Source organism: Eubalaena glacialis, chromosome 3 (assembly GCF_028564815.1).
Source record: "Eubalaena glacialis isolate mEubGla1 chromosome 3, mEubGla1.1.hap2.+ XY, whole genome shotgun sequence".
Taxonomy (NCBI): domain Eukaryota; kingdom Metazoa; phylum Chordata; class Mammalia; order Artiodactyla; family Balaenidae; genus Eubalaena; species Eubalaena glacialis.
Window position 1 is genome coordinate 120,240,883 of NC_083718.1, and position 19,104 is coordinate 120,259,986.

The 19,104-nt window shown below is 33.8% G+C and overlaps 1 protein-coding gene across 2 annotated transcripts in view; it reads left to right on the top strand.

Annotated features, from left to right (window-relative positions):
* The window catches only part of SYDE2 (synapse defective Rho GTPase homolog 2), a 36,999-nt gene extending 19,228 nt beyond the window's left edge, over positions 1–17,771 (top strand). Inside the window, exons 4-7 of one of the 2 annotated variants that reach the window (XM_061186384.1) lie at positions 2,268–2,394; positions 8,981–9,162; positions 12,256–12,487; positions 16,656–16,691. In XM_061186384.1, coding sequence (XP_061042367.1) covers positions 2,268–2,394; positions 8,981–9,162; positions 12,256–12,487; positions 16,656–16,666 — 552 coding nt within the window. In that variant the 3' untranslated portion in view covers positions 16,667–16,691. Of the gene's footprint in view, positions 1–2,267; positions 2,395–8,980; positions 9,163–12,255; positions 12,488–16,655; positions 16,692–17,274 lie in introns of those variants that run through there. The other variant, XM_061186385.1, reaches the window with a different exon arrangement.
* Positions 17,772–19,104: the final 1,333 nt, after the last annotated feature.

The window sequence follows — 19,104 nt, forward strand, 5'->3', positions numbered from 1 at the left end:
TTTTCTGAAAATATTTTATAAAGAGCAAGTATATAAGACTGTAATAACTGATTTTAAATGCCAAGAAAATATTTTTAGCAATGCTTTTTATTTCTATACTTAAAGTTTAGAAAGATTTATTTTAATAAAGAATTATTTCTTGTGAAATAAAAAGTAAAAAAATTTTACAGTTGTATGTTTGGAGCTGTACTTTTTCAACACCTTTTCTTGTTTTGTCTCTTTTGCTTCTCCCTGTTGCACCCCAACACACACACAGAAAGAGGCTGATTGTGCCTGCAGTTTACAGAGCGGCATACTGCTTAAATTTTGTTTACCTCTCTAGTCAGTAATTATTCTTGTTTTTTTACAATGAACATCAGGTTTTGATAGTCAAACAAAAAATGGTTTGTGATATCTTCGAAATACTTTGAAAGCTACTACCACCTATCTCCTGCTTCCAATGGGAAAAATTAGTCTAGAAATCATCCTCATGGTCCATCCGGTTCAGATTCTGTCCTCAATAGAGGCATCAAGCATGTACTTCAAGTGTTTGATTCAAGAAGTCAGCCTCTGAAGGTAGGGATATATCCTAAAATATCCCTTCCTGACATATCTATATTAGCTCTTCCTTCTTTTATTCACCTTTAAAACTATGTTTGTAATTGCAGCTTTTGGGATAACATGTTCCATTAATTTATTACTTGCTATTGAAGTATTGCTTTCTTTAATTTGTTCTAGGTTCATCTCTTTCTCAAGTTTAAGAGGATACATCCTTATGAGATTTTGTGACACTTAAGTGTGCTTACACCAGAAGGGCTGTACTCAAGTTAGTTTCTTCTCATGTGGTAGCATTTCCTTTGATCCTGTTTAATATTTTAGTTTCATTGTCTGGATCATCTACTGTTCTACTTTTCTTTCTTGTGATGATGTGAATGTACCATGAATGTGGATAAGAACAGGAAATCTGAATTTTCTTTCCAGTACCTTCCTCGATTTCCCATATTGTGTTGATTCTTTTGAATGCAGCAGCACCTTGAATTACCTTCTCTTAGAAATAGTTGTAGGTTCTTTACTATCTTTCAATTAATACTTAATGCTTGTCATCGCAAGTATCTTGGATAACATTTCCATGTATCCATTACTGACGCTTTCCTATATTGAGACCCACTTTCTGTAGTGTATTCTATCAGTTATTTAAAAACTCAGAAGAGGTTGTCATAAGTAAACCGGGAAATTTCATTTGCATTCTTCCTCTAGATCATTTTTAACATTTTAAAGTGATTCCTAGTTCAAATGCTTGGGGATTGCACTGTGTGTTTTCACTTTATTTCTGTCTTGAAATAATTTCTTTATCTGTAACTTCTTTCAATTCAAGGTGATTAAACTTCCTAAATAGTCTTTGGTGTGGAAGTATGGGTGACAACCGCTTTCCTCAATTTTCTTGAAGGTTTATCCTTTTAAAAAACTCCAATTGCTTAATCAGGCATGTTTTCTCTTTAAGATACCATGTCGACTTCCTCTTAGTGAATTTATACTGAACTAACAGTGTTTAAAAAACAAATCTTTTTAATGTAGGTTGAGGGGAGAGTGAGTGGTATCTTTGCATCTTATATACATTTTGAACTAGAAGTTTTATTTTACCTTTAATATACTATTTTAATTGAATTTCCTTCATTGCTTTATAATCAATTAATTTGATAAGTTAAAAAATCCTAGATATACTTTTATTTCTTCCTCAGAAACTTATTTTTTTTTTTTAAAGATAACTTTACACAAATAGTATACTGGAACCTTATTTCAAAAATATACTTTTTTTGAATAAATAAACCGAGTTTTAAAGAGATTAAGTACCTTGCTCAAATTCACCAAGCAAGGAGTGATAGTGTGGGGCTTTATGAATCCAAAACCCTAGTTTAACTGGTGTGCTGTATTACTTCAGTCTAGAGCAGAAGATGTGAAATGGCACCATCTTGGGGCATGGAGATATTGTTTGAGCATATAAAACTAAAGAGTAGGGATTGTATCTTTGCTTAAGATATGATAGCCAGCATTACAGAAATCACAGTATATTGTTCAAATTTAAAGGAAAGAATATAATTTTTTATTAAACTATATAAGTATAATCGGTATAGTCTATGGTGAGATTTCAAAAGCTATGTTTGAGATATTTTTAATTAAATGCCATCAGAACGTATTAGATTGCCAAGTTCATGTGATTTATACATACTGCACTATAATATTTTCTCTTTATCCAATTTACCATAATGTGGCCATAATTTTATTTCTAGGTAGTTGGCCTGTACCGATTATGTGGCTCGGCAGCAGTCAAGAAAGAACTTCGAGAGGCTTTTGAGAAGGATAGCAAAGCTGTTGGTCTGTGTGAAAGCCAATACCCAGATATAAATGTAATAACAGGTAATAAATGTTATTTTTATGTACACATTCTGGAAAGACTACATCTGCAGGAAAGAGAATTGAAATACTATTTTGTAGCCTAAATTTAATTTGGTTTTATTCTGCAGTCTTATTTTCCTTCTTTTACAAACACTACTGTGTTATTTTCTGTGGGGAGATACCAAGATATGGTCCCTATCCTCAAACAGCCAACAAGTGTTGGGAGGAAGAGACCTACATTAAATTAACTGTAGTAGCTAACAGAAGGAGAAGGGTACCTTTTCTTCATAGAGGGATAAATAAAATGTCATCAGAGTTCAGTTTGACTGGAGCAAACATAATATAAGGGGCATTGACTATCTGGTTAGAGAATTTAGATTTATTTACTAGACAGAGGGGATCCATCAATGATTTTTGAGCAGGGGAGTGAAATCTTTAGAGATAGTCTTCAGGAATATTTATCTGGCAAGTCTGTGTGATGGACTGAAATTAGAAGATACAAGAGGAAGGAAAACCAGTTAGGAAGCCTTGGCAATAGTCTCAGCAAGGAGGTAATGAGATTGGACGGCATCTGGCAGCAGCAGCAACAGCAGGAAGAAATAGAATTGAAAGTATTTGAAGAAAGGGAGGGCCCAGACAATCCTGACTTTGACACCTGGTTGATTGGGTTCCATTAGCAGAAATAAGAAAGCTGAGAGGAAAGCTACTGCTTTCAGTGGAGAAATGTAGGAAAAGGTTATGAATTGGGTTTCTTTTTCAAACTTATATATTGAATTTGATGTACTAGTAGGAGATCTCAGTGGATATATCAAGGATATATCTCCTACAGCTAAGGAGAGGATGTAGTAGAATGTGAGGGATCTGCTGTTTACCCAGGTGATGAATGCAATCCAATGCATAGCATTGTAAATACACTTCTAATACCCCGACTGGTGGGGTTAGAAAACGGCAATTTGATGGTCATTGGCACTAGTTGTAATTAACGCCTTGCAGTTGTCTATAGAGTTTGAAAAGACAAGAACTTTGAGGATCTCCAAACTTTGGAGGCAGGCAAGGAAAGAAGGAACAGCTAAAGAGATTGAGAGGAAAGGAGTCAGAAAGTATGGGAAACAAGAGGCTACAGAGTGTTAAGGAAAGATGTGATGCACTGTCATTCTGTGGAGAGATCATATAAAATGAGAACAGAAAAAAGGCCTTTGAATTTGGCCATTAGGAGATTTTTCATAACTAATCGATATTCGAGGTCTATTGGCTTATAATTCCATGTTTGTTTTTTGTTGTTGTTTTACTTTTTATTAGCAAAGTTTTCAAGCATATACACAAGTAGAGAGAATACCATGATAAACCTTCTTTATCCATCACCTGGCTTCCATAATCAACACATGACCAAACCTGTCTCATTTATACCCCTCATTTGATTCTTCCCAAACTTGGATTATTTTGAACCATATCTCAGCTATCACATCCTTTTACCTACAGATGCTTTGGTATGTATTTCTAGATCATCTGTGTATTTTGATAGTCTTTCTCTTCTCTCTACTGTCAACTACTGTTTTTTTTTTCTTGCTGTAATAGTGTTTGTTTTTCTCTTCTAATTTGCTTTCTTATTTTACACACAATTAATTGTCTAGGTGAGAATTTGAGGAAGGTTCAACTTGCACATATTCAAGAGATTTTTATTAGTTGAAATCCTTAAAGCTAACTGTCAGGATTGAGACTTTCCAAATAATTGAGCTTCCCAATCTCTGAACTCTGAATGACTGTATTTCATAGAATATTTAATATTATATTCTTAGATAACTAAAACTTTGATCCCAAGCATTTTAATTCTAAGAGGGAGCAAACCAAAGCACTTTTTCTTTCTCTTAAGTTTTAGCAAACCAGAAATAATGGTTACTTTTATTTTATAAAGGAAGAAGGCATATTATTTCTACTAAAAAATGGGTCATTTCTACAAAAAAGTAGAATTTTTCCCTTAATAATGTGTAAATAACAAAATCAGCAAAGGACTCATTTTATGAATTTATTAAAGAAAATTTTTATAAATAGCAGTTCTCAGACAATTACACTCTAACTAAATAAAAGGAGATTTTGTCTTGGTTGAAGCCTTGTCTTGGAGATAAAAATTATGTCAAATGTGTATAATTTAAAAAGATGAAGTGATGTGGTTTGAATTGATTATTTGTTATAAGAGAAGGTCCTTAGTTGGAAATTTGCAGCATATGCAGAAGGTATGACAATAGGTCAATGAAAGATTTTTAGAAGCATTCTTTTCTAAAATTGAGAGTTTACATAATTTATGAATTGGGTATTTCTTGGCTTTATTCTTTGTATATTCCATTTCTGTAAAACTGTTTTTCAGAAGAACCTAGAGCTGTTTTCTTTCTTGATAGAAAGCCAATGGAATGACTTAAGGTTTGTCTGAGAAATATCATTGGAATTGCAATAAAATATACACAAGGGCTCATCGTGGCTCAAAATAAAGGGTATTGTTGATTTGGGGAACTGGCCAGTAATAGTGTTGCCTCATGTGTTTGTTCCATGTGAACTCACATTTCAAGTAAACTTTAAAATATAATTAACAGTTCAGTAGGTCTAAAAGAAGAGATATTAATGGAGTGAATGATAGAGTTTACTCACAGTTTAATGCATTCTTAGTAGCTGGTTTGTCTGGAATACAGAATGAAGTGCTCCAGACAAGCCAGATTTTTTTCAATCAGGTGCAAAATTTAAGATATAAAATCTATTCATAGTACAAGGGAAGAAATTAGAAAAGTCAACATTATTTATTTAGTGATTATTAGAGTTTTAGGCAGAGAGAACAGGGTGAATTTTGTGATTGAGAATTAATAAAATATAGGTACTTCAAACCAGCCTCTGAGAAGAGGTAGTTTTAGAGATGAGAATGACTTTTTTTTAGTGTGGTGATACGTATATCCCACCATGGGGATGAGTAGAATTTCTCTGTGTAGTTGGTCCTGTGCCTGAATGAGGGTGAGAGGCATATGGTTTCATAGTATCTAACTATTACAGGGCAGCTTAAGAGATGTAACTAGAACCAGTTCTTTATTTATCAATAATTGCCTGCTTCAAGTACATGATAAAAGATTTACTGTGTTGCATTAAATAAACTTCATCATAAATTCTCCCCAAGTCTTTTTTAAGTAGCTCCTGTGACATTAAAGATTGTCACCACAAATTTATTATCTTATGGTTTTTATGTCCCAAAGTGTTTGAAAGATGTTAAGAAGGCAATATGGCTTTAAGATGCTCCTGCCTATCACTAAGTTTTTGGGATAAGGCCATATAGCTAATTTCTAGATTGATGAGTAGTTATATCATATATGTTACAACGCACTATGAATACCTCCTCTCTGTTTCATTTTATAAAATCTTTTGATTATTTTTCCTGTGACGTTTGTCTGCTTATAGAAAAGCAACTATAATTTTTACTTCATTGAACATAATGTTCATTGAGCATACTTTAAGTGCTTAATATTTGTTATAATAATTCTCTCTCATTTGCCCTCAAATTATAGTGAAGTAAGTAATCTTGAACTTGGGTTAATTTAAAATTCCATTTATATTAATGGTTGTTTAGCATATTAATCATATAAAGAATAATGATATTTGACATATATGTTTCACTAAGGTATAAAGTTATCTTTTCTGGAGATCTTTTAGGTTTTGATTTAATATAATTGCATTATACGGCAAGTCTCAAGCTACCAGGGCATATTGAGTTTTATAAGAACTAACAAGTCTTGCTTTGTCAAGGAACAAATATGGAACCTTTAAAAAAAATTATGCCCTAAATGGTTAGTAGTGTCTTTATTTGACAGCTACAGAAAATTGCATTTTCACTTTCTGATTGTAACTCAATGCTCTTTACACTGAATGCTGCAATTCATTGTAGGAAACTAATGATAGTGGTAAAGATCACATGATATAAGTTAAGGAATGTGAATAAACAATTGTTGCATGCGTACTGTGTACAAAATGCTTTATCATTATCATCATTGTATGTCTAACATGTATTGATTATTATTATATGCCAAGCACTTTATATATGTTGTATCTCTTTGTATACATTAAAGAAAAAGTTTGGGGCTTCCCTGGTGGTGCAGTGGTTGAGAATCCACCTGCCAATGCGGGGGACGCGGGTTCAAGCCCTGGTCCAGGAAGATCCCACGTGCTGCAGAGTAGCTGGGCCCGTGCGCCGCAACTACTGAACCTGCACTCTAGAGCCCATGAGCCACAACTACTGAGCCCGTGCGCCTAGAGCCCGTGCTCTGCAACAAGAGAAGCCACAGCAATGAGAAGCCCGTGCACCGCAACGAGGAGTAGCCCCCGCTCGCCACAACTAGAGAAAGCCTGTGCGCAGCAACGAAGACCCAACACAGCCAAAAATAAATAAATAAAATAAATAAATTAAAAAAAAAAAAGAAAAAGTTTGGTCAATATTCTCTTGGTTCCTTAGTGCTATTTCCAGGTTATTACCTTTTTACTACTGAGTAGGAACTTATGCTCAATGAAGGAATAAGGCTTTTTGGAGGCTCATGGCACAGTCTTGCACCACCTCTGCCTTTCGAATTTAACATCACCTACAGAACTCTTGGGCATTCCCATTTATTCAGTGAAGACTTTGATACCTCGCCTATGGTTAGATTTCCAACTGGAGTCCTGCCATCATTCTGAATGATTTTAACATACAAATGACCAATCCAGAACACTCTTCTTATCTAACCTAACTTTTATTGGGTATCAACTGATACCTTAAACTCTTTCTTGAAACATTCTTTCCTTGACTTCCTTGCAGCATATTTGCCTGTCTCACCCCCACCCCCATCCTGCCTCTTCTTACCACTCATACTCCTTTAGCCGTTCTTCCTACTGATGTTCTTCACAGCCTTCTCTTATCACTAGGCCTTCTCATATCATGCTGTATGCTGCCCTGATAATCTCAGTCATTCCCAAGTTTCCAGTTATCATCTTTAAGTTGATCATTCTCAGATCTGTGTCTCCAGCCATTTCTTTCCTGAGCCTCAGATTTTTATATTCAGTAGGCTTGAATGTCCCATAGATACCTTAAGCTTAATATGTTCAAAATGAAACTCCTTCCTATACCCTAAAACATGGTTTTCCTCCTTTTTCCCCTATTTCAAGTAATAACGCTGTTATTCACCTAGATGCGGAAGCCCCAGACCTAGGAAATATCCTTACACCTCCTTTTCCCTCAAAATGACAAATGTATTTTTGACCCAGTGGTCCTGTTTTGGGAATTCGTCCTACCAACATACCTGCATACATACAAAGTAATGATGTGCAGGTTATTCATTGTAGCATGTTTTGAAATAACAAAAGATTAGAAAGAACCTAAGTAGTTGTCTATTGCAACTGACTAGATCAAATTATGGGACATCCATACATTGGAATACTGTGATGTGGCTGTAAAAATGTTTGAAGAAAATCTCTATGTACTGAAAATATGGCAAGGATGTGATGTTAAATGAAAAAGCAAGAAACAGAACAGGACATATATGCTATCTTTTATGTAATAATGGGGAACAAATAGTAATATATTATTTATATCTGCATAAGCAAATACTGGAAGGATGCATAAGAAACTAATGAACCATGGTCTATCAAATTTAAAAGATTTATTAGATGGGAAACTTCCTTTATGATCATGTTTAAATTCAAATTAAGCTCTCAAACTAAGTTCTCGGCTAAGCTGAGAGCATTTTCTAAATCAATATTGTCTCTATTAAGGTTTTTGGTGTCAGAAATGTCTTCTATTTTTCCTTGTGATCACATTCTAGCCTTTAGCTAGTATCTTACCTACCTTATATGTAACAACCATTAATTACTCTTCCCTGTTTCCTCTACTATAGGTATATCATCTCTTAGTTCATAACTACTTGTGGTGTGTTTGAAATTGACTTAACCTCATTCCTATTATAGTGACAAGTCTGATGTTTTCTGTTCTTGGCTTTTGGTTTCATTTGTTTGGTTTTAGGGATGATTTTTTCCTTCCATAGTATAGCATTAGAGATTATCCAGACTATCCAGTATGTATGTTTAAGCCATATCTTCTGTATTAAAGAGGAGATATATTTATATAGCTCACTTATTTGCAAGGGCTTATGAAAAGCCTAGAAATTAAAAATTCACATAATTGGAATAATTTACAATTAATATTAGTATGCCTTATTTTCTTTACATGCACTTAGAGGAGCTTTTTATAAGGGATTTACTGTATGAACAAACCTAATACGTATGATATTTGGCTATTATGTGTGTACATTATTAGCATGGTTTCAAAACAAAAAGTCAATTAGTGAAGCAATTTCTAAGGATACAAATTGCTATTGTTTTGTTATAATACTTCTTTTTACATTGTTGCTTTTTTTTTTTTTTAAACATCTTTATTGGAGTATAATTGCTTTACAATGGTGTGTTAGTTTCTGCTTTATAACTACATTGTTGCTTTTATTGTTTTCAGAATGTTAAAAGTTGGCTGTAATAATTCTTTGAAAAAAAATTCACCACAGTTTATTTCACTCTAAAGACTAATTGCCATCTGTCTCTGGTTTGTTTTCTGAAGGTGTTCTTAAGGATTATTTAAGAGAACTTCCTTCTCCTCTGATAACAAAGCAACTTTATGAGGCTGTATTAGATGCAATGGCAAAAAATCCTTTGAAAATGTCATCAAATGGTTGTGAGAATGATCCAAGTGATTCTAAGTACACTGTTGACCTGCTGGATTGTCTGCCTGACGTTGAGAAGGTAAGCACAGTTGGTATGCATTGAAGGTAAGCACAATTGGTATGCATTCTTTCTGAAAGCCAGCTAATGAATTGTATACTTAGCTCCAGAGCTACAAATAATTTTTTAGATATTTGACATTTGTAGCACTCATGAGTTTTAGCTCTGCCTTTGCCAAAGGCTACTTAAACAGCATAAATCTAGAAACTGCTTCTTAAACAGAATAAATCTAGAAAATAATTTTATCTTTTCTGTATATGATTTTAGCCTAGGCATGAATACTCCCTATAAGTTTTAAAAGAGTATTGTTATTGTTAAAATGATATATGTTTATTATAGAAAATTTAGGAAGATATAGAAAAGATGAATGGAAATTATAATTATCAATATCTAAAGGCAACAATAATTAACATTTTGGTGTAGTTCCTTTTAGTATTTTAAAAATATGGTACTTATTGGTGTACATGGCTTAGCCTCAAGACTTAAACAGCCCTCACCACCACCATTTCCTTCCTCCTTGTCTCTTTCCATTTGCCCCCTCCCCACAATCTGAATCTTGGGACCAGTATCTTCAGGTATGCCTGCAGGAGAGATAGGATGACTGGGTCTGCAGAACTAGTTTTAGCCTAACTTTAGCTCTTGTTCCTTAGAACAAAAGGGAAAATAAGGGAAAGAAATGTGGCCAGGCTTATCCAGATGAGGCCGGCTTTGCCTATATTTCTTTCTTTTTAAAAAATATTTATTTATTTGGCTGCGCCGGGTCTTCGTTGCGGCATGTGGGATCTAGTTCCCCAAGCAGGGATCGAACCCGGGACCCCTGCATTGGGAGCACGGAGTCTCAGCCACTGGACCACCAGGGAAGTCCCTATATTTCTTATCATATGAGAACAGAAAGTCCAAGAGTGAGTGGGTAGAAATGTTTTAAGCCCAATACCTTCATTCACTAGTTTATTGTAGTCATCTGAATGGCCTGTACTCTGTCTGGTTAGATTAGCAATTACTGCTCTTTTGGGTGGGGGAGGGGAGCAGCTACAAAGGTAGACAGAAGCAGAAGGGTGGGGTGTGGGGTAGAAATATCCCTTCACCAACATAAGGTAAAGTTATACGTGTCATTTTACTTATAAGTGAAGATTTGAGTGTCAGGGAATGTAAATCACTTGCCCAAGAGTATATAGCTTTTTTGAGTGTTGTAGTCTGTCGTATGAACTTAGGTCTTTCTGGCCTTAAAGTTCACGCTGTTAATATTCTTTCTAAAAAGGCTGCATAATATTCCATTGAGTAGATTTGACAATTTATCACCATTCTGTTTTGTGTAATATTTAGGGTTTGAACCTATTTGTATATATTTGTCCACAGATTTCTTTTCAGTTAGAATTACTTAGTTGGAATAGAATTTCAGAGTGGAATTGCTGATTTAAATAATGTGAACATTTTGAGGCTCTTAATACATTTTTCATATTACTTTTCAAAAGGGACACAACAATTACATTTTTTGGCTGATCTTATTCCGTAGACAAAAAAAAAAAAGATTTCTTATTTTAGGTTGCGTTTCTTGGCTTGCTATTGAGATTGAACCTAATGTATTTAACCAGTTGTATGTGTGTGTGTGTGTGTGTTAACTGTGTTAACCAATGTGTGACTGGTTTTAATTTCAAAATATCAGTCTAGTCTACTCTAGATCCATTTTGATTTCAAAATATCAATCTAGTCTACCCTAGATCCATTTTTCCCCTCACTCCTTCCCTTCACAGCCAAACATTGAGCAAATGTTTATTCTGGTGGTTATCACTTCTTCACCACTCATTTACTACTCAGCATATTGTCATCTGGCTTCCTGCTCCATCTCTGTGGACCTGTTCTTGCCAAGGTTACTAATTACCTTCTAATCATCAAATCCAGTTGTCACTTTGACTCCAGAAATGTCATTTTGATTTTTTTTCTTTCTTTAATAATTCTTTTTTTTTTTTTTTTTTTATTAATGAGGCAAAGCTGGTTGTTTTTGTTTTTGGTTTTTTTTTAAATTAATTAATTAATTAATTAATTAATTAATTTTGGCTGTGTTCGGTCTTCGTTTCTGTGCGAGGGCTTTCTCTAGTTGCGGCAAGCGGGGGCCACCCTTCATCGCGGTGCGCGGTCCTCTCACTATCGCGGCCTCTCTTGTTGCGGAGCAGGCTCCAGATGTGCAGGCTCGGCAGTTGTGGCGCACGGGCTTAGTTGCTCCACGGCATGTGGGATCCTCCCAGACCAGGGCTCGAACCCGTGTCCCCTGCATTGGCAGGCAGATTCTCAACCACTGCGCCACCAGGGAAGCCCCCTTTAATAATTTTTAAAAATTACAAATTATAGTTGGCGTTTATTTCTTCAACACAATTATGAAGAAGAAATTACACATTTATTTTATTTGTCAAATGATTGATCATATGCTAGTATATCAAAAAACATCATTCCTTTCCATAACTGCTTAAACCTAAATAACCATTCTAACTTCTTGAACAAACTCCCCTTACTAGTTTTTTCAAGGATTAAAAAAAATATTTTTCAATCAGTTTTTTTTCATTTCTAATTATACTATTCTTCCCTTTTCCATGGTTTGTCTACTTAAAATATTTATTAGCTAAGAAGCGCATTGGCCTTTTTCCTAATCTGGATCACAATAGAACCTGGCCATGGTTGGCTCCCTAGATTTTAGGACGTTGGTCCCTACTTATGACTACAGGATTTATCTGAACTTAAAAATGAACACTCTCACCCTAATCCCCTTTCCATTGCAGCCTTTGCTGTTATCTTTTTAGAGGAGGGAAGAGAGGAAAAAGTTGATGGTATATTTTCCCAGGGACTCCAGCTGAAATTTGGAATGCATTCATGAGCACTTTATAGAATGTATATTTTAACCATTTAATGAATCAGATTATGTCATTGAAACCTAAGGGCCCTGTGTAACATTTCTATAAGAAAATATGTTTCAAGTTCCAAACATCCAACTTACAAGCAAATCTTTGAAACAACCTTTTAAAAAGTGACAGTATGCCCATCTATATTTTCTGCTATAAACTGTGTCCTTGAATTTGTCCCCGTGTGACTGTATTAAGTGAAATTTAATTTAATTCAATTTAGGCAACCCTAATGATGTTGTTGGATCATTTGAAATTGGTGGCTTCTTATCGTGACGTGAATAAGATGACTTGCCAGAATTTGGCTGTGTGCTTTGGACCCGTATTATTAAGTCAGAGGCAAGAGACTTCCACCCATAACAACAGAGTCTTCACTGATTCAGAAGAACTTGCAAGTGCTTTGGATTTTAAAAAACATATTGAAGTTCTTCATTACTTACTTCAACTCTGGCCAGGTAAATGATTCTATGGAAATATTTTTCTCTTTCAATGATAGGGTGTTTGAATTAGCTAATCATTAAATATGCCCATGTATGATTGAAGAAAATCTTTTCTAGATTTTGCTTTTTAAAATAGTTATGAATTGATACCTGCCCTTTAGATTTCTCCATTTAAATTTTCTGCTTTTGCTGATACTATTGTAGACATAGAGATCAATGTATACATTTTGGATTTGGTCAGCTCTGGATTTGAATCCTGGTTGTGTCACTTATTAGCAGTCTGACCTTGGACAAGTTCTTTAACATCATAGAGCCTCAGTGTCATCTTTTGTCATGGGGGTTAGTAATATGTTTATAGAATTTATAGGAGGATTAAATAAAGAATTATGTGTGTAAGGTGCTCAGCACAGCTCTTAGCACATAATAGGTACTCAGTAAAATATTAATTTCTTTACCCTTCTCGTTTTTATTTCAGCTGATATAAAGCAGAATTCATTTTTCTCCTTAAATCAGTTCTTCCTCCTGATGTCTATACTGTATTCATGGTCATTCTTCAAGTTATCCAGGCTTGAGTTGACAATTATCTGCAATCTTTCCATCTTTCTTATCCATCCCCCATTCTACTCAATAACGAAAGGCTGACAGTTATTTTTCTAATGCATCTCTTATGTAGTTTCAGAGCTAAAAGGAATATGTATTTAGTTAGATGTTTTATAAATGGTCCTGTATTTAGGTTCCCAAACTTTCTTACGTGGGAGTAGCCCCTGCTTCCCTCCCCTACCGTGCATAGTACCAAGTGTGAAAGTGCTTCGATGCTTAGAGTAGTGCACAGTGGTAGAAGTGCTTGGGCCCTGGAGTCAGGCTTAGATTCAGATCCGACTGTGGCGCTCACCAGCAGTGTGGACTCAGGCCAACACTTTAGTTTTCCTAGGCCTCAGTTTGCTTCTCTATAAATAGTGCCTACCTCAGGGTTTTTGTGAAGATTGAGATAAAGCATCTAAGGAAATGAGCAGAGAGTTTAGCATAAAGCTAGCCCTCAGTAAATGTGCTTTGTTACTCTTTTATTAATGTATATGAGAAGAATAGACCAAAGTACAAAGGAATGCTTGATTTAGTCTTTTAAAAAATCTAATTAATTTAAAAAAATGAATTAAAAATTAAGCTAATAAAAATTTTCAACTTTTAAATTTGTAGAGTTAACATTTTTGCTTTCTTTTAAACATAGGCTTAAAAACTCATTTCTAATTTATATTTTACCTGAGTTAGTATGTGTTATTTATTATTTAAAAGTCCTGAATGAAGATGCTCTGGTTAATTGGTCTGATTTCTGCACTTGGTGCCCAACATAAGAAATCACTCAGGTTCAAGTTTTAAATGTGTGTTTCTTAGCTTTTCCTAGAACTGCTTTAATTTTAATAAACATGAGGAATTGGGAAAGGAGCCATCTTACCATTCTAATCACAAATGAAAATTGTTTGCCTGGAGATACTAAGTTTACTATCAGTACCTGAGTTCTTTATCATTAATTCTGTATCAGTGGTTAATGTCATTTCATTATTTTGTAATAGTCATCTTAGTCTTGGGTTTAGGAGCAAAAACTTAACTTATATTGTATGTTATAGAAAAAAGCCAGGTTCAGATTTGAGATTCACTGTACAGTATTTCAATGACAACCTTAAGCAACTGTCTCCTAATGTACAGTACCTTATTCCAAAGGTTTGTGTGATTGGATTTAAAAATAACTGCCCCATCATCTATAACCTGTTATTTTTCTTTAGTTATAATACCTCAAACAAAGGACAGAACAGGGCAGAAAGATAAGAGGAAACAGCAGTTAGTTTTGCCCTCTAACATCACTTGCTTTTGGATTCAAGAAGAGGCAGAAATCAAGTACATATAGTGCACTTACTGAGCCTGAGAAAATTGATGGTGACGTAGAGAATGGGCCACACCATATGAACTTGGTGAATGCTCATCTCTATGCATTCAGTGGAAGGTTTTAGCTCCCTTGCTATCTGTATCCTACTTATTTTTCTTTTGGGAACTTCCCCTACTCCAGAGGTAAAAAGAATTGGTTCCACCCTTTCCTGCCCACCTGCCTTTTTACTTCCTTAACTTTTTATTTTGTTTTATGTTATTTTGGGCAAGAATATAATTTGCTTTGAGCTTTCTACTTGAAAAGTCTGTCTTCAAAGTGATCAGTTAGAACCCTGGCATATTGGTACTGGAAGGTAAAAGTCAGCCTGCCAATTGCTTTTCAGATTGTCTTCTGCCAAAGTCCTAAGTTCTTTAGAAGCAGCCTTGAGGCCAGATTGGCAACAGATGAGGGAGCATAGTGGAAACATATTTCCCTTTTGACCAAAACAGTCTTCTTTTCATCTTTCGTATGTACTGGGTTTTTACAAAGTAGTTGCTTTTTAAAAATAGGGTTGCTGTTTTAGGAGTATTGGAAATTAATGATAGGCTACCCTTTCACTTTATAGATGGGGAAATAGCTTTAGAGAGTGTGTAACTCTTAGACCAGCTGTTTGGTGTATCACATTTTTTATGATGAATAGATTTGGGATAGGGCTTTCTTTTTTTTTTTTCTTTTGGAAAAGCTGTCAATTTTCCCTAATTCTTTTTGTTTCATTTTTCTCACTAGACTAAGCTTCATGAGGTCAAGGACTATATTTTGCTTACCCTTATATTTCCAGGTCCTAACAGAATACTTGGCACTAACTAGACACACAATATATTGTGTTAAATAAGGTAATTATACTATAGATAAAAAGCTAATAAAGTGGTGACTAAAAATATAAATCTATTAGAAGAAAACAAGATAAGAAAATTAAGTTTCTTAGTAATTATCATTATGTTTGGAAAAATTTTCAGCAAATTTATAGCCTGCGTGTTCATTTTATCCTGTTGAAGGTGAGTAGTCAACAGTGCTAGGAAAACCAGAACTTTTCTTTTGGGGTTAAAATTAGCCATTTAATCTACATATTTAATAGGAAACCATTTCACCATCAGTAGTTTAAAAAGCTAGTAAAGTTGATTTTGTAGAAATTGAAGTTTTAGTCTAAAAGATATAAAATATTATAATTGGTTTCTTAAATATTTTCCAAGAAAATATACAAAAATAATGTTTGGATAAGAACTTGGTTAAACAACTTTAAGCACCCGACAGTAAAATGAATGTGGGTTTTGCAGGTGAATGTCGGAAAATGCAGACAAAATAAGACAAGCTTAACACAGAACCAAAAATGTTTTGCTTTGGTTGGATCACAAACCAGATGACCTCAATGTTAGCAGAGTACTGTAATGGGTTGGCAAAAACAATAGCCATGACACTTAAGCACTAAGAAGAACAGGAAAAGCACAGAAAATGAAGGGAGGAAAGCAAGGAGATTTAGAGGAGATAAGCAGTTTCAACAGAAGAAGGAATATGAATAATTAAACAGTGGAAAAATTCAGATATCAATTCTGCAATTACATCAGTTAATGGCATAGGACATTCTATATTAATATTGTTATTAAATAGCAAGGTAAAGTAATTATCAGACCTTTATTTTCTAGAAAGTTTTAGATCAAGAGCTTTTAGCTGTCATAATGATCTGTAATAACCATCATAAAAATGCAGATAAACAAAAATGTTAAAGACATACCTATACAAAGTTATCAAGTATTTTAGTAAAATAAGTTAAAAAAATTATGCAATCTCTGAAAATGTTATAAAATCACTGTATGTCTGGAAAACTGGAACCATATACGTGTTTATATTATTCTTCAATTATTTTATACAGTAGGAAACAAGTATTTATTAGATGTTGGAGAGTGTAAAGTTGGTGCGTTATCACTGATTATATGTTCCCTTTATCTTAGTGAAGGGAAGTATGAATGGAGAGGTACTTATTAATGGAGAATAAACAAGCAGAAAGAGAAAAGTATTATGGACAGTTTTTAATAGCCGTGCCTCAACATTTAAATTAAGTCCATTCGACAAGTGTTTTGTTCAATACATACAAAAGAGTAAGCTGTAAAGCCTTGGTTTGTTGTGAAATAATGTGTGTCTCCATGGTAATATATTTGGCCAGTGCAATGCATACTAATAGAAGAAATTAGTCTTAATATGAGGAATGTTATTTGAGATTGTTAGATTCCTAACCAGAATGGGAAAATAAAATATCTGTACTATTTTCAGGCAATAAATGAAGACTCTTAGTAGCTAATGCTGTATAATCAAGCTCAGGTAACAAGTGGACAAGTCTAGATTTCGTTCATTTTATCAAAGTGAAATTTGGGCTGCTTAAAGTAAAGTAAATTATGACACTGCTGCTAATAGAATTGCAAAAAAACACAAAGGTTAGAACTTTTAGAGTGAGCACTTTAGATGCCTTGGCCTCATTTAGATGTTTGCAGATGAAGGAACTTTTGTTTCATTTGTACTCCAATATGCCTTGCCTGCTTTTTGCTGTAGCTTTTAATTTAGAAGAAGCTACCAGCTTAGCTACTGTTTGAATTACATCTAGATAATAATTAACTTGCACAGAAAGTTAATCAACATTGGAAATTTATTTTGGGATGTTGTGATATAGCATGAATTAGCACCACTGAACATTCTACTGGCTTCTGTCCCTAATCTTCATTATGTCTGATGATAGAAAAAATAATTATGGAATGCTTTGTTTTGGTAGTGTGCATGTGTTTGTTTTAATGCATGTTTGTAGTTGATTATTAAATGGCTTATATTTAGCTCTGTGTTTTTAAATTGGATTCAGTTGGATTACTGTCGCTAAAGCAAATTTATTGTTTGTTTCTAGTGCAACGTTTAACTATCAAAGAATCAGCAAACAATTTGTTCCCAGAGCACAAGTCTTCTCTAAATTATTTGAGGCGGAAGAAAGAACGACCTTACCTGTTAAATTTGAGTGGTACTGATTCATCAAGAGTACTTAGGCCAAGGCAAACCAGGTTAGACAGTCCACTAAGTAATCGTTATGCAGGAGACTGGAGCAGCTGTGGAGAAAACTACTTTTTAAATATGAAAGAAAATTTAAATGATGTGGATTATGACGATGTGCCTTCAGAAGACAGAGAAAATGGAGAAAACTGTAGCAAAATGTATGAACCAGATATCATGATTGAACAGCCAACTCCCACATCCAAAGAGTGCACATTTCAGACATATTTGACAATGCAGGCTATTGAGTCTAGGGACCGAAAAGTCAATCTCAAAGATCTACAAGAAAGTATCGATACTTTGATTGGAAATCTGGAGCGTGAACTCAACAAAAACAAGCTTAATATGAGTGTTTGAGGTTGAGAGTTTTTTTTTTTAATAATGTCTTAAGTTTCACATCAATCTTTGTCACTTTCTTGTATCTCTCACAGTGATGTTTTAAATTTTTTACTCTTGAAAGCTTCAGTTACTTTCTAACAGGTTCATGTGATTCAATTAAAAACACCATTCATTAACATAATTTTTACTTATTTCATTAGAAAATTTTTCTTGAGGTAAAAAGATAACCTGGACTTCTTGTGGATATTTGTTTAAATCTTGCCAATTCTATGGATATAACTTTAAAATGCACTTCTAAGATTCACATAAGTTATTAGCCCCTCAAGATTTTTGTACTTTATAGGAACTGCTTTTCTGAAACAGATGTTCCTTCTAGAAGAATGCTGTGGCTGCTTAGTCTGATTTGCAGTATGAGTCCATGCACACTGCAACATCATTCAATCACGTTTCATTTGCAATGCAAATGCTGCTATAAGAAAACCTTTTTATAAATAAAAGTAAAATTATACAAATAGTAATGTATTCTGTATTAACATTCAGTAATTATTTAAACATAAAATTAAATATTTTTATAATCCCAAAAATATGTATATATTTATAAGTGCATATATATATAGGTATTAGAATGAGGGGAGGGATTGGCTGCAGAATCACATGTATCTTTAAAATATATGTCATGAGGCCAAAATCATTAGCTTAAAAATGTCCTTTTCAGGGAAAGAACATTTAAGTTAAAGGAAGAGTTGCATAGAAACACTTGAACCAAAACACTAGAAACATCTAAATATAGAAAAAATAGACTTTCCTTTTTTGATTCACAGAAAGTCACAATATCCCCAGTGAGAAGTCATCCTTTAAATTGAAATCTTCTAACTTTTTAAGGGATTAAGTTTTGAGATTTCTGCACTGGTGACTTAATTTTAAAATTCTTCACCTAATCTATGTGTTTTTATCTTCTGCTTTTTAAAACAAAGTAATTATACTTAGAACATATTTATTTGTAATAGTACATATATAACTTTGACTTTATAATTACCTTCATTTGTTTCTAAAGAAATCTTGCCAGCATACTACATGTTATTGATTTTTAAAAATTAACTTATTTTGGCTAATTATATCTTCAAGATAGTCATTATAGCAATCACAACAGTGTTTGAAAATGTAAATTTAGAAGTTTTTTTATTAAATCAGAATGTATTTTTTTAAACTTTTATACCTACAGAATGTGTAATTTAAAATTATTAATAAAATTTGAGTTATCAACTTAAAGATGTAGCAGCCATTAAAAAAACTGACTCCTTGATGTTTTTCTAAATATTAAAGTATTTAACTATTTCTATGCAATATACAT